Consider the following 23,568-nt stretch of genomic DNA (forward strand, 5'->3'; position numbering starts at 1 on the left):
TCTATTATTCTAAAATATTAAGAAATGACAGCACTCTAAGTTTTTTGCATTTTTACAGCACTATAAATATAACTTTTTCAAGTAAAAAAGCATTTTTATAGCTTAATCAATCTTAAACTATGGTTAAGTACAATAGCTTATACATAAAATGTTATCCACGGATAAAACAATAATTTTTCTGATTGAAGTATTAAAACACATAAACTATTTTCTATCATCATCGCTTTCAATTTCTTTACAAGCTTTTGCTGTTGTAGTCAACCAGAAAGGTTTGCAGCCATTTCCATACTCAGGGTGATAAATTGGCTTTTTATATCTATTCCAGTGAGATTGAAAGTTGTGGTGCAATGCTTCTATTGCCTGTTCACTGTATTTTCCTAGTGGTTCTTTTCGTTTCTCAACAAACTCTTTCGAATGGAAAAATACAGCATAAACATTTAGAGTGATGCTTCCTCTTGTCATGGACAAATATGCAGCGTGAAAAACATCAATTCTTTTTGCTTAGTCAGGTTCCTATTTGTTTCCAAAATATCCAGAAACCATAAAATCAAATTTTTGAAGTGCGTCAATTACATCAAAGATGTGCAGTGCACAATCTTGCTCTGCAATTCTCTGCAGAAGATCCACATTCTTAAGTATTTATCTGCATTTATTGACAGCAAACTGTCCACCATGAAAAGTCTGTGGTTTGATGTAGAGATCGTTCAGCCATGTTCAGACTTCTTGCCAGGACTCCCTCAGAATGTTGTAAAGATGGTTTGATGTCCAAGACAAGTAAGCTGTCTGGTACATTTAGGAGTGGCATGTTAACAACATTTTTGAATAGCTTAGCTTTCTTCAATTCCTGACCATTTGCATTGAAATCCTCAAATCACTGTCCCAATGAGCCAAATGTTCGAGGGGCACCTGACTCTTGGACACATGATTGATAGTTGCAGCAAGCTTCCTTATGTTTGTGTTCAACAGCCCTGTGATAACTTGCACTTGACGAGCCTGAAAGTTATCATTGTAGCAAATGATTGCCTTCAGTGTATTAAATTCAATGTAATGCTGTTTAATTTTTTTTAACTCTAGTCAATAACGAGTAACAAAAGAGTTACAAAAGCTCATCAGAAATTGTATTACAAAAATGTATTTATGTTAAGAAATCTAATAATGAGAGATATGTTTTTTGTAAGCAAAAAACAGTAAAAAACAAAAAGAAGAAATTGTTTGAAAAAATTACCTTGAACACTTTATAATGCAGAGAAAACAGACAGTTTTTCTGTAGTCATCATGAGATTTGTGTTTATTTGGCATTCTTTTCATTCAATTTTGCTTTAGAAAATGAAGAAATTATTCTTTATACTATAATGATTCTGAAATGAAGATTTTTGCAGCAAAGAGTCTAAATTTTGAGTGAGACCATTGGTATAGCATTGATAATTGCTATTTCTTGGATTTAATGAAAACTAAATGGTTTCAAAAAATTTTTTTTTTCTGTCTGTTAATTTAAACAAAAATAATACCAAAAATGTTAAATGATTGATTACAAACTTTTTTCTAGATGTTGAATGCTGAAATATCTTAAATGTTTAAAACATAAGAGCAGTATAAAAATTAACAATAGTTAATTTTTATACTTTACTCCTTCTCGAATAGTAAAGCCCTCCCCTAGGCCTTTAAAGGTTAACTGAATTGCAATTCTGCATAATTTCTTGTGAGGCTGAAACAAAATATCAGGAGGTTTGCGAGGTGCAGCATTTTTCTTTCTGTAATCCAGTAACTTGGTATGCCCTAATGTATAAGTTATTTTTGTTCGATTTATTTCAATAGACTGATATAGAAGTTCTACATTCTTCATTGTTATTAATTAAAAACCTAAAAAACAAACGGCAGTGTTTAGAATTGTATATTACATATTTAATGTTACATATTTTTTATATAAAATGTTCGGTGTCAAGCTTAATTCACGCTATAATATTTTAAATTTAAATTTTGAGTTGTTTTATATTTGATCGGCAGAGAACCGGCCCACAACCAATTTTTATTACAATGCCCTGAGGTTTGAAAATCGGCTATTTTAGCGCTTAAACTCTATAGCCAATGTATGATCTAAAATGGTTTTAATTTAGCAAGCCATCGTTTTTCTATTTGGAGCTCTTCTCAGAATCTAGTTTGAGTATTTTAATATAAAACTTTATGAAAAGTAGGCAAAAACTTTTTAATTTCAAACATTTAAAAACGATAGCTTGCAGCTGGAGCAGCAGTCTGCAACCAGGTTATAATATTTCGTCGGATTTAAGATAATCACAAACAACATTTTACTTGTTAATCGAATAATAAAAACTTTCCTTTCGAAAAAGGAAATAAAGAAATTAACAGTAATCCAACCAAGTACACCATCTCGACTATATTTAAAAGTTGAGAAAAATTCAATTACTTATATTTTTTCAAAACTTATGTGGTTGTATAAAGATTTTTCGTTAAAAGAATTTTCAAAATTTAAATAAAATCTGCTTACCGCTAAAGTAAAATTAAAGCTTCGCAGTAAGTTTATCTATTTTAAGAAAAAAAATTGTTTAACCCTTTCCTGCCTTTCGGTACTTAGAAGTACCGCCGCATTTTTCGCCTAATAACTTAAGTACGAAATCACTTTGTTAACTACAACTGACGCACAACGGGTACAAAACAAAATTTCGTAAAAATGAATAAATTATTCCCACAATCTTTTAGGCACTATCCAGCTAAGAAAATGTGAAAGTTTCAAAAAACTTGGATCGTCCAAAAAAACGTTATCACGTTCTGAAATTTTACCTTATAAAATGGCTGAGAAAGGCCAAAAAGGACAGTTTTTCTGGATTATTTTATTCTTATTTCTTTATGAAGATATAATTACATTCACTATTAGTAGCTATGTTTGGAAACTTAATTTAAAAATTAAACTTTAACAAATAGCTTTTTTTAAAAAAAATACTGGTCTCATTCTGTGTCTCTTATCTGTCCACAAGTAGGAACTGCAATTTATCTTCATGCATTATTTATAAGAAACAAAATTTAGTTTTAAAACATTTCAAATGCTTATGCGAAATATCTTTAGAAATTATTGTCATAAAACTCAAAATGAAGATAGAGGGAAAATGGGTGTAGGAAAAACAAAAACGTCGAGTTTAAAGTTAATTTTTTATTTTATTAGAGGAAGTTGTTGTAATTGCATGCAAAGGGGTTCATTCTGCTTCTAGGAATTGTTGTTTGACAGCTACCCTAGCCAATGGTCTTTAAACGGTTGGCGGTTTTGGGAGAAGCTCTTTTAATTCACATGATGGTGATGCATCTCGGATTTTTTGTGCACAAAAATAAGTTTATTGGATCTGAAGAAGGAGTAGAAAGTTTTCACAGTAAATTACCGAACGAAATGACTCGGCATAAGTTGTTCGGAGAAAATCGGTTGAAAAATGGCCTAAAATGGATGTGTATTAATGTTTTGTTATCGGATTCCGGTCTAATTTTGTAATATTTTTGACAATCAATTTCGATATTTCTTATTTCTTAGTGATGTAGTTGATAAACTTGTTGTTTAAATTACAGTGGCATCTCTGTTTCGAAACGTACAAAAAATTCAGATATACCGCTTTGTAAAGCGTGCACTCCTCTTCAACTTAGTAATACATCATGTTATATATTTCAGCTACTTTTTGAGATAATCCAGAAAAACTTTCTTTTTTGGCCTTTCTAAGCCATTTTATAAGGTACAATTTCAGAACGTGATAACTTTTTTTTGGACGATCCAAATTTTTTGAAACTTTTACATTTTCTCAGCTGGATAGTGGCTAACAGATTGTGGGAATCATTTTTTCATTTTTCTGAAATTTTTTTAACACTACGGCGGACTCGTTGTGCTGACGTTCCTTTAGAGTACCGTTTCCGTAAGCCAACTACAGCTCGTTTTTGTATTATCACGTGACATTGTTGATAAATTTGAACAGCGAGTTACAAGTGGTCGGCCATTTTTTCACTTCACTATGCGGTGTCATTGTAAAGTGTTTATAAATAGAATATCATAGGTAAGTGCTATTTTTTTTTACTAATTACATTGTTTATATCACAGAGTACATTTATAAAAGCTGTTATAACATATTATCACTTTATTTTATATGAATATTTGATAAAAACTGATCAGGACTTAAAAGTACCTTCAGGTGATTTTAGTCTAAAAAATGATGAGCTTTGATAATATACATACTCGATGAAGTAATTATTTTGTTTTTTCAAACATGTTTTTTTATTTTTATTATTATTCTGAACAATTTTTTTATTGTTTTAGCCATTGAGATGGATACTACCAACAATACTGCTCTAATTGAAGCCCCGCTATTTGAAGAGATTCCGGAATGTGACGAAGAGTCTGATGCAGGTGTGTCCGATGATGAAGTGGAAAATATTCAACTACCCTCGCCAAGAGGCTTGGATGAGGTTTTTGAAAGAACTCTAGAAAATATTTTAGCTGAAGATCCGCCATTGTTGCCTTCAAAACATGATGAACTGGAGTGCCCTGTAAATCAGGCACCACCATCACCAATACCTGGATCTAGTGTTCAGACTGATCTACCGTCTGCAAATACGTCCTCACACAGAACTAATCAGCGATTACCCGAACCAAACCGTAAATGGAAAAAGAAGAACCTTATTACATTTTTACCGGAATACATACTAAATACTGGAGTAATAGAGGACTATTTTGCTCACTGTAGCTCCCCGACTGATATAATTTTAGTATTGATTGGAGATATTATTTATAATATTGTGCACCAAAGCAACCTTTATGCTACTCAGAAAGACAAAGTATTAAACCTAAAAAAGGAGGAACTTCTAACATTTATAGGTAAGAAATTTTTATGGGTTAAAATACTCGTCCGGCAATATAATGGTACTCGCGAACTGAGTGTTGATGAATCTATGATTAAATTTAAAGGTAGGTCTGTCTTGAAACAATATCTTCCTATGAAGCCAATAAAAAGGGGATACAAGTTGTGGTGTTTTTCTGACCAGAGAGGCTATATAAAGAAGTTTCAAATTTACCAAGGAAAGGAACTAGAACTAAACTCAAAATTTACCGGCTATGGCTTGGGAGAGAAAGTATTTTTGGAGTTGACGGAACAAGATTGGAGTAAAGGGAAGATAGTTTACATTGATAATTTTTTTTCGTCTGTTGCTTTGCTTGAGAAACTGAAAATTGAGAACACCTATGCATGTGGAATTATCCGAAGTAATAGAAAAGGACTAGCCGGAAATATGCTCGCTGATATCCAATGAAAAGAGGCGACAGTGACCATCGATTTTCAAATTTAGGCATTAGATATTGGAAATGGAAGGATAGCAAAGTGGTTCATCTAGTACCTAATTTTTATGGCAATGAAACGGCAACTGTGTTACGTAAAGAAAAAAATGGATCCAAGTCTGTCTTTACATGCCCTGTAGCTGTCAAAGATTATAATAGCTATATGGGTGGCGTAGATACAGCTGATCGATTGAGAGCCCTGTACTGTATAGATCGCAAATCTCCGAAATGGTGGCACAGGTTGTTTTGGGATCTTCTGGACATCGCATTTGTCAATTCATATGTAATTCATGGACTCATAATCGAACAAACAACTGTAAAAGATTTTCGACGCTCTGTTACTCGAGGCTTGATGGCAATAAAAGATGCTAGTTAGAAAAGAAAGACTTCTACTGACAATACTGAGAAAGGTGGCCCTTCCAAAAGACGCTAATCTGGGTATTCCACTATAAAAGACGTTCGCTTAGGTTATAGAGGCATCCATTGGCCTACTTTCGTAGAAAATAGGGGAAGGTGTGAGGTTTGTAGTTTGAAAAAGATAGTCAAAACCTCATAGTATATGTTCTCATTGCAAAGTCTTTTTGTGTGTAAATGAATAGAAAAATTGTTTTGCTGAATACCACAAGGTCAATTTGTAATTAAAAACCTATCTATTTAATTATATATATATATATATATATATATATATATATATATATATATATATATATATATATATATATATTCTTAATATTGGATCTCATAGTTCCTAACATTGTAATAACACAAAGTTGCTAACAGTACTTTTAAGTCTAGGTCTTAGAAAAAGTACTTCTAGGTACAATAAAAATCTTAAAATAATCTGAGCGTTTCCTTTTACCTACCTTATTATGATAATAAAGTTAAAAAGCGGAAATTCGTCAAAAATCACTACCCCGTCAGGAAAAGGTTAAAAAAAGCTTTTTAATTTTTTTTTTTTTTTGGTTGGCATATATATTTGTGTGTGTATTTTATATATTTTTTTAATATATATATTATATATAGAGGAGACCGGGGCTAGTTGGTTAACTTCGGAATTTTCTACCAGAAATTTCCAAATTTCACATGAAACCTACCTACTTAATTCATCTTTCAGTGTAGTTTTAGGACTATAAACGCATGCGCATAGAAAGATTTATAAGCCATTTTGCGAGTAAAATGCTTTTGCGGTTAATCGGCACAATGATCGCGGGGCTAGTTGGCAACATGTGCAAACTTACAACTTTTCGCATTAGCCGTAAATTCACTTAAGTTATATAATACTACAGATCTTCAGACATGAGAAATTATAAAAGAAAATTAGACAGACCTGTAAATTCTAAAAATTTTACAAAAAAATGCTGTTGATTGAACTCCTTGTCTTCTAACACTTTAGACTTTTTGTAAGACTTAAAAACATCTTAACACTATAAACAACAATGTAATAATTCATCAATCGAAATATAAATGAACTGATAATGATACTTTCTAATAGTATTTCTAGTTTCACTTGACAAACAGTCAAACATGATAAATGTTTAATACTATTTAGTAACAAAATCTTTTTCAAAAATTCATAAAAATTTTCATTTCCATTAAAACTCACTCTAAATGTCTTCTCATAAAATTCCTCCTAGATTTTCTCAACTAGATGGATTCACATACCATTACACGAAAAAAAAAAAAAAAAAAAACTTTTTCCGCAAAAACGACCCGAAACTCAATTGCAACAATACCGATAAAATGGTATCAGTTCAAATAGTAAAATTCGTGAAAATTTTGCGGCCGTTCTGAGACAAACACTAATCAAAAAATAAGCGGTAAAACCTGTTTTAAAGAACAATGACTTAGTGATTGAAAGAAAAGTACTAAACGAACTTGAAAATAAAAGTCCATAATCTTTACCAGAATTCAAGAAATATCTGTGGACAGAAAAACAACGCTTGAGAAAATCTTACGAGTTTTTATGGTTCTTTTTAGGGGGGTATTACAAGGATGCTGCTGTATGAATTAATATTTTTACATTAATTTACATAGCAACATCTTAGAAAGCCATGTCACATTAAAAAACCCAGCTCTCACAATAGACATTGGATTTTTTCTTCAAGTTCGTTTAGCGCTTTTGTTTCAACCTTTGAGCCATGGGTTCAATCCAGGTTTTACCGAACATCTTTTGATTAGCGTTTGTCTCGGGTTTTGACTTGTTTGTAAGAATCATAAAGCAGTTACAAAATTTTTTCGAACTTTACTAACTGAGTTATTTTCTTTTTTTCAATTTAGTTAAAAATTCAATTTCTGGTCGCTTTTGCAAAACATTTTTAAGTTTTAAGAGTTTTATTGATTTATTTTTCATGCAGTTGTACATGTGTGTTCAACTTGTGTTTTGGCTACCTCGCGTTTTTCTTCGATCAATTATGTTGTTTAAATTTCTTATAATAATAAAGACATCATTTTCTAAATTCTACAACTCCAAGGCTTCCTCAAGCATCATTCCGAATGGCAAACAAATATGTTCTTTAACATCGAATCCATTAATCAATTACTTGTGAAGACCAAATGACATATAGTATCAAGGGTACTGCTCTAAAGTTTAGTTGCATAACCTGAAATCATTGTTCGCAAAATAACTTTGAACCTTTTCATCAAATCTTTATTAACTCCTGTTACCGATGAAGCTAAATCTGAGTCTTGGAAAAATCTTCTTGCAGTAACTCGATTGTTCGTTGTTCCGCTTCCTGGCGTTGGAATATCATCAAGCCAAAACTGTGTTTTAACTATATCTTTAATATTTGCTTTGACTTGTTACATTATAGCTTTTTCAGTGGAACTGCAAACTTTCCATTATGTTGTTAAAAGCTTACATGGTATGAACAAAATACGCTCGAAACATCATATCAATTGATTTACAATACAAGATTTCATTTATTTTTGGTTTTAAATTTTTTAAGCCTTTCTTAGCTCTAATACAGTCTTCAGTAATCAACAAAACTAATTGGGCAAAAATCTCGGATTTCGTCAAATTCTGTTATTGTCCTCTGCGAACCACAACAAAACAATACAAACCGCTTCTTTGATATTTTGTTTATATGTGATCCACTGCTATTACCACATCCCCACTTATATATGATAACTAACTCTTGAGGTTTTTTTTTTGCAGCTGAAAGAAAAGATGCGATGGGTGTTTAACAACATGATTAGAAGACACGTAAAGACAGGAGTCTCAGATTTACAAATAAAAGCTTTTATAGCAATACTACTTTTTTCAATTTGTATCTTTTACATCTTCGACGAGGTCAAGCTTTCTCATAAACGTATCTTTTTAATATTGCTGATCTCCTTTTCGCATCGGCTTCGCCTTGCAGTTATAAAGCAATTATAAAGCTATGTATAGGCATACATACATATAGGCATATGATAAATATTAAAATATCAGTCAAAGTGGCAGCTTTTTTTTAATGAATTTGTTAGAATACGAACTCAAACTCCAAAAAACGTAATTAAATATTTAAGGGAGCTCAACAGAACTCCTTTTTATAAGTTTAACTAAAGATAAGAGTGAGTTTAACTAAAGATAAGAGTGAGTTTAACTAAAGATAAGAGTGAGTTTAACTAAAGATAAGAGTGAGTTTAACTAAAGGTAAGAGTGAGTTTAACTAAAGATAAGAGTGAGTTAACTAAAGATAAGAGTGATGATAAAATACCGCGCACAAAAATCTACAATATTCATCACAAATTTACCCAAAATTAAAATATTTTTTACAAAAAAAAAATTTTGAAAAGTTTAAGCATTTCAGCGAGATTTTAATGCGCAGCTTAAACTTTGAGAAGTGACAAACGCCTTTGACTTACGGCCACAACTGCGTATCGCTTGCCAAATAATGAACTTTTTACAGAACTTGCCGCACTTTTGAAACTTAAACTTGTCGTTAACACTAAATCGCTTGTTTGAAATATAAAATTGGCGAACTAGGATCTGTTTTACGTCAGTTTTGACGTAAGTTTCATCGTCGATGATAAGGCAGCCCTTTTAATATGTCATCACCGAATCAAATAACTTTTTAGCTCGCTTTTGGTAACCAAATTTGGTTTCTTGTTGCGATAAGACACTTTTATGACTTTAAAAGACTTTCATGACTTTTAAAAATTGCGATTAGGTACTTTCATGACTTTAAAATACAGAATTTACGCACTTTCATCACGAATGATCTTGAAGTTCTGTATCGTTAAGCTCGAATACTGTCCGATAGACTGGGATTTTGCTCGAATGATTGCTTTAAGTTCTCAAGTAGTTTCTTATCGAAGAATCCTTCATTTTTTCCAGAATCTTTCCTCCGTTGAATAGTTCCAGAGCCCCGGAATCTATATATCACACGTTGGAATGTTGATCGAGGAACTTTAGTTGTCTTTACGATTGAAGAATGTGAAGCTCTTGGAATCGAAATAAATTAGTGAAGAAATTTTCTACGAGCTTTTTCTTGTTTCGACGGCATTTTAAAAGGTATGAAAAATTTCTTTTGCAATATTTTATTTATTCAATAGCTGTGACGTAGCTTTAACTGAGCCAGTCTTTATATCAGAAGTAAATGATTAATTTCAAAAACAGTTAATTGACGACACAAATATATTTTAGATAATTGATTAAATAAATTGAATGAATTCGTCTTTCACCGCTGGTAAATATGTCAAAAAGAAGAAAATGATGATAATAAAATATACTGCTAAGAACTTTGGTAATTTATCAACAAATTCTCATCAAAGTATCGCAAATAAATAGCATGTCAAAATCGGACTTGTTTCGTGCAAGGATAGACGTTTTTCCCAAAGTGCACCGGCTCGTGTACTAATATTAAATAGCTAACTCAGATATTTAATATTAAAAATTATTAAAGTTCTATTAAATAAATGAAAAATCTGGGTTAGAACTTTCAATATTTGAGATTGTTAGAGTTTCTTAACAAGTTAATTGGTGCCGAAAATGGAAAGAATCAACGTTTCATTGGATTTAGTTTGATGGTTGCCGCAGGGTTTTTTTTAACACTTGGGAACGTTCTTGTGCAGTTCATTTACCAAGAATACAAAGATTTTTCATCGTTTGAAATTCTTTTTACCAGATGTTTTATTCAGTTATTTTTTTGTATAGTTTGTACGGTTTCGAGAAAAGTTCATGTTTATGGTAATAAATATCTGAATATATGGAGTTTATTTTTTATGACAGTTATTCAGAATGGAGCTACTATTTTTTTCTACTTATCTCTCAAAATGCTACCTGTAGCAGATGCAACTGTGCTTCAATTTACTTCTCCTGCGTTCACAGTCATTTTCAGTTTCTTATTATTGCGTAAAGGTTGTGGTGTCATAGAGATACTTTGTGGGTGTGTAAGTTTTTTTGGTGTTGTAGTTATAGATTTGATATTGTCGTATTTTGGGCATATTACTAATAATCAAATGAATAATCCTTATATAACCTTATCAGCATATCATAATGCTAATTATTTGCTGGAAATTGTAGTTGCTTTGTTAGCTGCCATGTGCTTAAGCTTGTTTTATGTATTAAATCAACTGAATGGTTCAAATTTTGATGTGATACTAACAGTATTTTATCCTAGTTTGCTTGCCGTCATTATTTATAAGTTTTTATTCCTTCAAATCCTTGCAGAGCATTGGTATATATTGGTTTTATTGGTATTATTGGATTAATGTTGGCAGGAAAATCACTGCAGTTTGGGGATGCAGGACCAGTGATTTTGATCCGCAACTGCGATGTTTTTTTTGCACACCTGTTGCAGTACTTACTAATGAATCAACTACCGTCTTTTAGCACATTATTAGGCACTTTAGTTGTTTTAAGTGCATCCTGCTTATTGACTATTCATAGAGTATTTAATCTGCAGCAATATTGTTGCAAAAAGTGTTGTACTCATAAATGCATTAACAAGTAGGGATGGCACTTTTACTTACTTTTTTTTTACTTACTCAAGTAAGTAAGCCTTTATGAAAAAGTAAATTGCGTATATAATTGTAAGCGTTCAAAAAAAATTAAATTTACTTTTAAAAGTAATTTACTTTTCTAAAACAATTTTTATTTTGTAAAGAAAGGTGAATTTACTTTCAAATGTAAGTTATATATAAGTAGATTATATAAAAAAGTAATTTACATTTACATGTAAAATTGAGTTTCATGGAAAAGTAATTTACTTTTATATTTAAAAGTTAATTACTTTTTTAAAACTGCATTACATAATATAATTTTACCTCGAAATGTAACTTACTTTTACATTTAAAAAGAATTTATTTAAAAAAAATTATATTACAGTAATTGTAAAAAAAAAAAGCATTTTAAAATACATTATAAAAAAGTTACATCCAATCAAATGTAAATAAAATTTACTTATATAATTAGTTTTCCTAGTAGACATGTGTTATTTTATAACTAAAATGAAATGGCTATTAAAAGTAAATTACATAAAAATACTTTTGATTACTTAAGTTTACATTTTAAATAACTTTTAGTTACAATTAAAAGTAATCTATACTTAAAAAGTAAGCAAATTTACTTTTGGTCAACATTTTCTCTGAAAGAATATTGTATGAGAGAGTGAAATGCAGTGAAACAAAACTTGCAGTAAAGCATAGTTAATTTAATTTGGGGCAACAACTGGTCTGAACGGATTTAGACTTTTTTTCCCTGTGCACCTTTAAAATATCAATAACCGACCCCGATCCATGATTGGCAATTAAAGCCATTCCTAGCGCCGGAACAATTTCGCATTTGCTTTGAAACCATTGTTAGACCCTGGTTAAAAAAAAGTTCAATTCCTGGCCAATATGGAAATATTTTACTAGCCTTAGGCTGGAACAGTTATCTTTTTGAAAATTTTCAATGACGGAACGTATGGAATTCAGACGGTATCAAGAAAAATATCCTCCTGAAAAAACCTCCCAGGAAAAATGCCTAAATAGTTTTTTTTATATACTTAGATACGCTTTACCGTCATTTTATCATTGTATCAGCTTTTTTCCTGATACCGCTTTTAATGTGTAAATTTTTAAATCTATTTGTTGCTTTTTTATTTTTGTTTTATCGACAAATTTTTTTGGAATTTGTGCAGCAGAGTGTACATATACATCGACTGATTGTTAGGGAGAACATGCACGAAATAGTTCACACAACATCTGACGGTTAGGACTTGGGGGAGGCAATCTTTTAATTTAAACAAAAGTTTGATTTTTTTTTTCATTTTCTTTTATTTTTGGGAGAGGGGGGATTTTTTCCAGGGGAATTTTTTGTCAGGGAGATATTTGGGTGGGGTTCTCGGGTTTCTTTCTTAAACCAATTTAGAAATAGCCTTAACATAGTAGTAAAGAGAAAACGCATTTACCCTAGGAGACACCCGTTTAGAAAGAAGAGATTCTTTGAAAGGCAACTTTATGAGTAGTTTTTTTTAAGGTTTTATGTATAAATGTTTTTATTATTTAAAAATTAAGGAGGGACACTAAATATAATAAGGGCATATAAAAATAGATTATAATAAGGCCATTAAAACTGGCCAGCATTATAGCTTTCTCGCCGCATAAATAAATTTTTTGGAGAGATAACTATTATCATATCGACAAAATTATAATAGTTATCTCTCCAAAAAATCTCCTTTTACAAATTTTCTTGTTCATTTATATCGGATAGTTTTCCAAAAATATCCCTCAAATATCGTCATTAAAAACCGCTTCAACATTTTTATCATATTCACAGGTAAAAAGATATTGAAATTGTTAAATCTGTAACGCCGTTGAACGTTCGTGCTCTTTCCGTAACGGAATTACGGTTATAAGGTTGAAGACTTTTTATGTAAAGGTATATATATATATATATATATATATATATATATATATTTATATGTATGTATATATCATGTTTTGTTGGCGCGTAGAAAAAAATAATTTTTTGACAACCAATTTAGTGAGCGAAAAATATCTTCTTCGACAACTTTTTACTTATTCGGTTTCGGCCAAAATTTCTGTTCAAACCACTACCAAAATGAGCCGAAACTTTTGTGAGGAGATTTTTTTAAGTTTAGATAACTTGTTCTTAATTCAGTGTGATCATGACGTTTTCCTAATTGTAATCGTTTGTGGATAAATCAAATTTTAATTACGACAGTTGTAGCAATTTTAATTGAAATTACGTTACGTAACTGATTCAAGTTACTATTCTCAAATCATTCCTTAGGCGAACTTCAAATATCAAAATTTTTTCACAAGTTCTACTTTTTCTTTAATTATGTTACAAACTCGTTTTCGATCGTTTAATTACCTTATGTTCCATAAATCCAACTATTCTGTATGGGACTTCAAAGACATAAAAATGATTGAGGAAACTAATTAAATTAAATTACTATCAGGGTCTTTATTTACGATTTGAATCTGAGACTTCTCGTAAACAAGGCAAGCACCATATTAATTTTGTTTAATTTTTTCGACAACAATGACTGGAAAAAAAGACAAAAAAAGAAAATTATCTAAAAGACCTTTATTTGGAACGCAAGACTTTATCAACATACATCGCCAGAAATGTTTGTCTTTATCTGAAACAAACACGCCAACTGTTGAAGCAAGACGTCTATCTGGTGACAATATTACATATTCAGGTGTGTTTGTAAATTTTATTTAAATATTAAGATGAACTTGTGAATGAAAACAGAAAGGTCAAAGAAATTAAATGACCCAGAATAATTACTTGCTGTACAGTCATGTATTTGTATCAGTCTTTAATTTGCGCTGATACTTGAAATATATTTTTATAAACTATTGTTTGTGCTGTAGGTTCGAACTCTGATACCGACGATGATCAAGTTATAAAATCAGTCCGTAAAATAAAAGCATTGCCTATTAAGACCCTATTTTCATTTGTTGCCAACACAAATAAGTATGTTTGTTTGATGTGCCCGGAGAATGGAAACCTTGTGTGTGGGCCTGAACCAAATCTGCGAAAACATATTTTCCATGTTCATAAAAAATCTGAGTACCTTTACGATTCTCAAAAAAAATTACTCGTTCAAGATAAATTAGTTGGGATGCAGAACAAAGATGAAATAGATGAAGCCGTAATAAATTGCATTATTCAAGATGGCCGTCCTTTTAACGATTTTCATAAACCTGGTATGCAACGCCTTCTAAACATTCTTGCTCCACTTTACAAACCGCCTCATCGAAAGACAATAGCAAAGCGATTGAGAAAGCAATACTATCAATACAAGAACAATCTTAGAGCTAAACTTAAGTCAGTTACCCATATTGCTCTAGCAACCGATTTGTGGAAAAATAGGGTTGGATCCTATTGGCTTTGCATAACAGCGCATTATTTAACAAAGAAATTTAAATACAAATCAAATATAGTTTGCTTTCGTAGATTTTACGGAAGACAGTTAAGTAGTAGACTTACAGCATTCGTGCAAAAAGAAATTACTAAACTTGAAATTGATACTAAAGTTATTTCAATAACAACAGACAACGCTGAAGACATTAAAAAGGCGATGGGATCTATAGCTTTACGGCTTTCATGCGTTTGTCATAACTTAAATCTCGTTTTAAATCATGGAATAAAGTTGTGGGCCAAACCATCACAGAACTTATCAGATGACACATCAGATATCGAAGAGGATCTTATTTATTACAATAACTACAATGAAAGCGATATCGAGTCTAATGAAAATATATCGTCGGACGAACACCTTGAAATGCACGGTGTAAACAATCAAGTAGAAAATGCGTGTACTTTTGAAACCGAAAACGTGAGCTCGGATGATGATAAAAGTAGCGAGGAGGAAGAAGCATCTACAGAAGAAACTGTTAATCAGTTATTTAACTTTTCATCCATCATTTTATTTAGGTTAAGAAAAACTTTAGCTCTTGTTAAAAGGTCTTCAATATTGCAATTATTTGTTTTTGATGAGGTTAAGAAAGAGGGGCTAAAAATAAATAACTTATCGTCAGATTTTCATGTACGTTGGAACTCAACTTTTTTAATGATTAGTAAGATAATTAAAGCTAAAAATGTTTATAATAAAATTACTATAGATCCTGGTACTATCAATGGGTTAACAGAAAAACAAGTTAGTAAACTCAAGAAACTAAATCTGTTATCAGAAGATTGGAAGTTCCTAGAAATTTTACACTATAATCTTGCGCCATTCTTTGAAGCAACTAAACTTCTCTCTACTAGAAATTTTCCAACACTTTCGTCGGCCAAATTTGTCCAAAATACGTTAATGAACTTTCTTGAAAATGAATCTTCAGCTAAATGTTTTCTATCGCAATCGTCTTCTTTGGTCGAGAAAGAAAACATGTTACGAAGCAGTCTTCTCAAGTTTATGAAGGTATACTTTATTGAAAAGATATCTCCAAAACAAAAGTTACAAACTTTACTGGCATGTTTCTTTGATCCGAGAACTAACGAGTGTCTTACAGAAAAAGAATATCAGGAAGCAGAAAGTAAACTGTTGAAAACATTTTCGAATACAATGCTCCGACAATATCCTCGAAGGTCAACGTTTGTAAACACTTATTTTTAAAATGACCAAAATCAGCCGAGAAGTGGTTAGTTATAAAATATTATTTGTTTTTAAATTTAAATATATTTAAACTTATGTAAATAATTTTTTAAAGCACTTTTGTAAAAAGATTTGCATATTGACAAATATTATTACTCATTTTCATTTTTAGAAGAGACAGATTCAGATGTTCGATTCGAACTTCAAGATTCACCTGAACAGTCTGTGAACCACAAAAATGGATTCGCTAAACTTGCAACATTGTGCGGTGTCAATCTATGCATAGAAAAAACACAATCAAAGCGAAATATCAAAGAAGAGTTGTCTTTTTTCAATTACGCTTTAAAGCAAAAAAGTTGGAAATTTGATGAATTTTGGTACAAATATGAAAAAGATATTCCAATGTTAGCCTCTAAAGCAAAAGTGGTTTGTACTTCGCCTGCTAGTTCGGTAGGGCCAGAATCCTCATTCAGTGTTGCTAACTTTATTCATCGAAAAGAAAGATGTAACATGAGCTCAAGAAACTTACGTTACTCAATGCTCCTTAAAGAGAAGATATGATTAAACTTACTTTAAAATTTGATATTTAATGTAACTCAGAATGGAAGTAATTCGCTTATATAGTTTGTATTTTATATTTTTCATAATTTTTATTTTTCACTTATGTAATTTGTATTTTATATTTTTATATTATGATGGTGTGGAAGAATTTTTATACATTTTATTATGAAACATGTCTTTTAAAAATGCCAATGCGGGGTTCGGTGATTTGACAAATCAAAAAAATTGTGCGATTACTTTAACACATTATAGCGTTTGTTTTAACTATCAGTTGTTTGTTTTTTTTTAATATATTATTTATGTAGTTCCTAAACATTTTAGCATTTGCAAACAGGGCCGTGGCTAGGCTCCCCCACACCCCAGCGATTTATGGGGCTGTTTTTTTATTATAAGGAGCATTTTTTTTTTAAGCTGTACCTAATAAGGGATGTTTTTTGAAGAATTATTTGGCTATAATACTACGGGTTTATAAAATATGTTTCAAATGGGACTTAGCGATATGGTTAATTGATGCCTTTTTCTTGCTTAGGCGATTGATTTCGTTTATATAATTGTAGATTTTATTACATTCTTAAACAATAGCACTCAAATCTTATTTTGTTTTTAATTTGCTTTAAAAGTGTCAAAATTTTAGTTGTAATTTGTTTTAAAACACTGACTAGTTTTTTGTTTTTGATTCAGACTTTTCATACAGTTAGACTAAATTGGTCTGCATTTTACAATAATTTTCTAAATTTCGAATTAATATTCAGCGTGGTTCTTGTTAATAGCGTTAAAGTGGTTGTTGTTATTCAGTGTGGTAGAAAACAACAACCACGATGACCAAAATGAAAATTATTTGGGTGCATAAGCCTTTACTAGAAAGTCTATCGGCCTCCGATGCCCCTGACGGAAATCGTTTTTAATCAAATAATTTATACTTGATTTATAATTTTTGCAAAACTTTTTGAAAGGTCCATGTCCCACACTAAACATATTTGATTATGAGTTAAACGAATTATGAAATATGTTTAGGGACGTTAGAGTTGATTAACGGCTTTAATTGAATTTTTTCAATAACTAAAGTTTTCAAAAAGACGGAATATTTTATTTCCTAAATAGAATATATTTTTTGCGACAGAATTGCTTACTGTCATTATGAGATTTTCACTCTCCGCATAAAAATATACTTTTTGGAAAAATGTATTTTGCACTAATTAATCTTTAAATTGCTTAATAATGTAAAAACAAACGTTGAACTTTCTTCCACTTCTGACGGCAACCGCCAGTGGTTTTCACCTTTTGGTTGGTGCCAGCCTCCAAAAAAAATTTTCAGCAGCGGCCGCCAATCGGAAGGCGGAAGCTACTAAAGGCAGAGGCAAAATCATTCTGCCCGCAAAAATATTTTGGGAGGCGGACGGCAATTCTTTGCACCTCCAAAAAGAGTTCGTGTTTCGGCATAATCTTACTTTGCCGCCGGAAGGGATTATTAACGCTGATGCGTAATATCACCATAAAAAATAATGTTTAATCAAAATGCGCAATATAAAAGAAGTTTTCGAAAAAGTGCGCTCCGTCGGAAAAGTGACGTAGTCAAGGATTGGCATGGATAGGAAGCAACCCACCATGTTTATTAAACTTGCCCCCAATTTACAAAACCCCTCCACAAAAACGGTCCGCATACATGCAGAATAATTCCTAACATTATAACCCAGAAGTATCCAGAAGCAGGCAATTCTCCTTAAAACGCTGTTTTTCTTACCAATCATTATGTTAAAACAACATAAAATGACTTTGTTACTTGATAAAAGTAAATAAAATAACTTACTTTTTACTTACTTACTAAGTAAAGTATAGTATTTCAATGATAAAAATTTACATTTACTTGTAATGGTAACTAGTTTTTTTTTCAAATAGTTTTTGTGTAAGTTGCCTATATTAATTTTTGTTACTTTTACGCATAAAAGTAATTTCATATTACGATGCAGAATTATCTTACTTTTTAAAGTAAATATGACTTTTTAAAAATCTTACATTTACGTAAGATCACTTTCAAAAATAATTTACTTTTACATGTAAAAAGTAAATTACATTTCGATACAAACTATTTGTATAAGTATAAATCTAAATTACTTTTTAAAGTAAATTACTTTCACACGGCTTACTTTTAAAAGTAATTTACAAAAAGTAAATAACTCTTTTATGTAAACTACTTTTACTTGCAATAAAAAAATAACGCATTTTTAATAAGTTTTTAATAAGTTACGCATTTTTAAAATTAACTTTATGTAAGTAATTTTATATGTAATATAATGTTATTTTTTAAAAAATGACTTACTTTAAAATGTAAATATATTTCATAATTTAATCTAAGTTATGTAAAGTAATTTTTTTTTTAAAGTAATTTTTTTTTTACATCAAAATAAGTAAAAGTGCCATCCCTATTAACAAGGAGCAGATGCAAGTTGAGGATGAAGAGAAAATTTTAGTGTCTAATTATTTTATTGATGAAGACAAATAATTAACTAAGTTTAATTTAAGACACAAATATGTATATTTTCATTGAATGAGGAAAACATGCTTCTATATTTGTATATATTTGCTATGTTATTTTTTTTATTTGTATGTGTTTTATATTATTTATATTGATTGATTGGTATTTTATAATAATTTCAGCTTTTATTATTCTTTTATAGGAAATTTAGGAAGATAGCCAGTCTTTTGACTAAGTTTTTAAATTTTTATGTAAAATGTCAATTTATTACATTTATTATATTATAGCCAATGCAACAAATGGCTCAAAATATATAAGTTAGTTTTTAAAAAACATTTTTATATAAATGTACAAATAAAAAAAGAAAAAAAGTTGTTTTAATTTTAGATGCTAAGTTGAAATTAGGGAACGTCCGTGTCCCGATAGGAACCGAACGAGTCCCCACCCGAACGGGTATCGGACGCCGATAAAAGCTAAAAATGATTTTATCGGACTTCAATTACCCGAACGGGTATTACCGATTACGGCGATAAAATCGGGTAGTCGAACTTTTTCATACCCGAACCGACCCAATCTTTCGGGTAATTTAATCGGTACCCGAAAGTTATTGATGCTATAGGCTCCCGAACCCGATTACCCGAACCGCACTTGATTACCCAAACGATTCTGTCGGGTACTCCATGAAAAAGGTCCATTTTGTTCAAAAATAGTTGATATTTCTAAAAAAGTTACCAAAATGAAATATAACCGTAATAATCACAATAATTACATTTTCACTCGGCCTTTTGGCAATTAAACAAAATTTAATATATTTCCTTATGTTTTTCACGCCGCCTGTTTGGCAAAATTACTTTATCTCACCCTGTATTTGAAATGCTCGACTCTGATTGGTTGTTACAAAAAATCCGAGGTAAGCCAAAACCAGTAAAAGCGATCGTAAAGCATCATTGTGTGTCAGAATTTTTTCCTTTTCCGTTTCTTGAAATGATGTTAGAAAGGTTGTAATTTTAAAATTTTGAATTTAAAATTGGATGTGCGTAAAAGAGAAAAACATTTCGAAAATGTTTGCTAGCCAGTCAAGTGCTCTTCACAAAGTCTAGGCAATGTTGGTACTGAAAACGAAGGAGGAAGTGAATGTGAAAAAGAAAATCCAACACTATCCTCAGATCCAGATGACCTGCCTGCCTGCCTATGAAACCGAAGCCAAAAAATCAGTTAATACATTGTTTAATATAATTAGTTTAACTTCTTTGCTTAGTGCTCGTAAATTTTTTCACAGATTGCTAACTACCTTCAGGGCCGTACCAAGGGCGGAGCCGGTCGGGCCGCGGCCTGAGGCGCCAAAATTAGGAGGGCACAAATTTTAATAAATTAAAAAAAGTAATGATCAATTTATGAAACAAATTTTCACGGCGTCGCTGCTGTTGATAAGAAAATTAATTAAAATTCCGCCTATTGACACAAACTCCTAATTTTTTTTTTTATTTTCTGCCATATGAAATTATTAGTCGTAAACCATAATATAAATACAAACGGCAGGGGCAAGAAGAAGACATAATTGGTCTTATCACCAAGCCCCTAGATCTATTGGGGCTTTGGTAATTGGAGACACTAGTTTCATCTCCTGATTTCAGTATAGGTATTACCCTCGCAACATCAAGTTTGTCCGGAAAGATTCCTTGGTTTAAAGAGAGCGTAAAAATATTCAAAAGCGGAATTTTTAAATAAGGCATTGATTTAGTAACTACATTACTGCTTACATCAACTCCATTACCTTTATTTGGTTTAATTAAGTACACGGCATCAAGCAAATCTGTTTCTGTTAGCATATTATTAGCCGTTGTATTATTATTAGAGATTAGGTATGAACCTGTGCTAACAAATGCATGGTTAAACGAATTAGCAATTATTGCGTAGTTTGTAATTTCACGGTTATTTATAATTAGTTTTTTTGGTAAACGACTAATATTCATATCTTTTTTACCTACAATATCTTTATATATTATGTTCCAAGTTTTTTGTATATTTTTTTTGTATTTTAGTAATTGGCTACTATAATGAAACTTTTTTGAGCGCTCTACAATATCACAAAAAGACGATTATAGCTTTTATAGTTTGTTTCATTTTTAAAAGTTCTTTTTTTTAATGAGCTTCTCATACAATCGTTGCTTTTTGTTTGGAGATTTTATGATTCCGGGTGTTATCCAGGGATTTTGTTGAGTTTTTGTTTTAATAAATTTAGTTGTTATTGGGAATACTTTATTGTAGTGACATTCAAATATATGATAAAATTTATCATAAGGTTCATTAGTATTTTTTGTTTTCAAAACAGGTTCCCAGTTTGTTGTTGATAAAAGGCTAATAAAAGTCGCAAGAGAAGCGTCTTTAAATACTCGTTTTTTAGTTTTAACTTATTTAGGAAGTTGATTTAGCGATTTTTGTGCTGTTATAAAAACCGGAAAATGATCAGATATGTCTGTAATAAATATTCCTGTTTTAATTTTTATGTTTTTATTAATTATAAATTGATCAATTAAAGTAGCAGTATTTTTTGTAAATCGAGTAGGTTTATTTATAGTTGGAATAAATCCATTTTAAAACATAAGATCAAAAAAAGTTCTGAAGTCTTTGTTTTTGTTGTATTCAAGCAAATCTAAATTCAGATCGCCAATGAATTTGGTGGCATTTGCCACCTAATTCTTCGCTTATAACTAAGCTTTCAATTTGTTATATTAAAATACTAAAGCTCATTTACTGAACAAAAGAGCGCCCTTTAACACTAACATACCTTTGATAACTTTTGAACATTATGATTTTATCATAAATCGAACCAAAAAATTATCTGGTGCTGAATTTAAGAAGAAAAGAAAACAGCCCAAGAAAGTGACAAGAAACTACGAAACTGTTTTCAAAAAGTGGTTGGTAACAAACTCAGTGGAAAAACAAATTATTTGGGAGGATACTTGTATTGAAGTTAATGACAATTCAACAGATCCTATAATTGCCTTAAGTTCAGATCATCATTTGGAATTAATTGAAGAGGAGATTTTCATCAGCCAAAGTTAAGAAGAATTTTGCACAACTGATTCAGAACCAACAAAGGAAGATGGAAATTCTCAGCTTTCAGGCGCAGCTGAAATGGACGAGGGTGAACTTCATTCAGAAATCTCAGAAATTCCAGTGGCCTTGGAAGAAAATTTTCAACACAGGGATCCAGCCACATGGCCTAAAATAATGGACAAAATAAGATGCTTTTTGATTTAGCATGGGCCAGAGCAAGACAGAAGAGACTTTTTCCCAAACACGCTGTGTGATTTTGACAACAGAATGCGACACTTCAGTTCAAAATGGTATGAAAAAATTCAATATAATGATGAAAAGTTTGTTCGCACTTGTTTGCAGTACAGCAACAAAAAAGATTCTTTATTTTGTTTTTGCTTTTTGTTATTTTCAACAACAAAAACCAACAATTTCTCAGAAATTTCCAAAGGATTTTGTTACTGGAAAAAACTAAATCAAAGAATTCCTGAGCATGAAAACAGCAATGAACACCAAAGATGCTATTCTGATTGGAAAACTCTCGAAAAACTTAAGGAAGGAAAGACTCTGGATTCTGATCAGCAGAGAGTTATCAGTGGAGAGATGAAAAAGTGGAGAGACATCTTGAAAGTGATTGTTGATGCAATTTAGTTCTGTACCAAGAACAATCTTGCTCTTCGGGAAACAACAGAAGACATCGGTCAACAAAACAGTGGCATTTTTCTGAGCTTAATTGAGTTGATTAGCCATTATTATTCTTTAGTGACTGAACACATTGCGTCCGTTAAAGCAAAAAAAACCACAGCATCCTACTTTTCTCCTCGAATTCCAAATACGCTGATTGAGTTACTTGGGCAGAAAGTCAGGTACGAAGTTTTGTCAAACATCAAAGAAGCTAAATACTACTCTGTTCTGTTTGACTGCACTCCAGATGCCTCCCACAAAGAACAGATGGCTCAGATCATCAGGTATGTCCCCATCAGTGATGAAACCTGCACAATTAAGGAAAGCTTTGTGGACTTTATCGTATCCTTTAAAAAAACTCGGTTAGATTTTTTATCTTGTGTTAAAATAAATTTCAGCAATTTTTATTTACTGTTGCATGAAATAATATTGAGTTATACAGTACTGGTCATAAGTTTAGAGCCACCTGTTTTTTTCATCATTTTGCGGCATAAGTATGGTGAGGTTAACATTATAAGCATAACAATTCATATAGTAATTTGACAAGGTACAAATCTATTGATATTCATGAATAATTGTGTATTAAACCAAATATAAATGTTGATTTTCATGAGTTCTTCAATATTATAGCCAATTTTTGAACATTTTAACATATTTTGGTAACTTCATGATGTATTGGTATCAATGTTTTGGTTAATTCAGTTGTTATTTATGCTACTTTTTGGGATGTGTACACTAGTTAGATAATGTATTTAATGTTATTTTCGTTTTTATTTTAGAGTTTAAGTAAAAATATTTTCTGAAATGGGGCAAAGCTAAAAGCCTTGATTCAACTGTTCGGGCCCTAACAAATCGTTGCCTTTCTTCCAAAATTTTGTCTCGACAGTGGCATGATGTTGGTGGACCTTTAATATCTCCAAAATCTGTTCGTCGTCGTTTGAATAAACAAGGTT

General features: G+C 31.1%; 1 protein-coding gene and 2 pseudogenes across 1 annotated transcript; all 3 read left to right on the forward strand.

Moving 5' to 3' along the window:
- Positions 1–9,476: 9,476 nt before the first annotated feature.
- Positions 9,477–11,253, forward strand: LOC149892943 (solute carrier family 35 member G1-like; annotated as a pseudogene).
- Positions 11,254–13,622: 2,369 nt separating this feature from the next.
- On the forward strand, positions 13,623–15,224 carry LOC149892944 (uncharacterized). The gene is made up of 3 exons (XM_090085791.1): positions 13,623–13,956; positions 14,132–15,156; positions 15,198–15,224. The coding sequence occupies exons 1-3, from the start codon at positions 13,794–13,796 to the stop codon at positions 15,222–15,224; spliced, it is 1,215 nt and encodes a 404-aa protein (XP_089941917.1). The 5' UTR covers positions 13,623–13,793.
- Positions 15,225–15,252: 28 nt separating this feature from the next.
- Positions 15,253–16,419, forward strand: LOC149892945 (uncharacterized; annotated as a pseudogene).
- Positions 16,420–23,568: the final 7,149 nt, after the last annotated feature.

Source organism: Hydra viridissima, unplaced genomic scaffold (genome assembly GCF_058129835.1).
Source record: "Hydra viridissima isolate aposymbiotic clone 2 unplaced genomic scaffold, HvirCarnegie_v1 scaffold_1, whole genome shotgun sequence".
NCBI classification, from domain to species: Eukaryota; Metazoa; Cnidaria; class Hydrozoa; order Anthoathecata; family Hydridae; genus Hydra; species Hydra viridissima.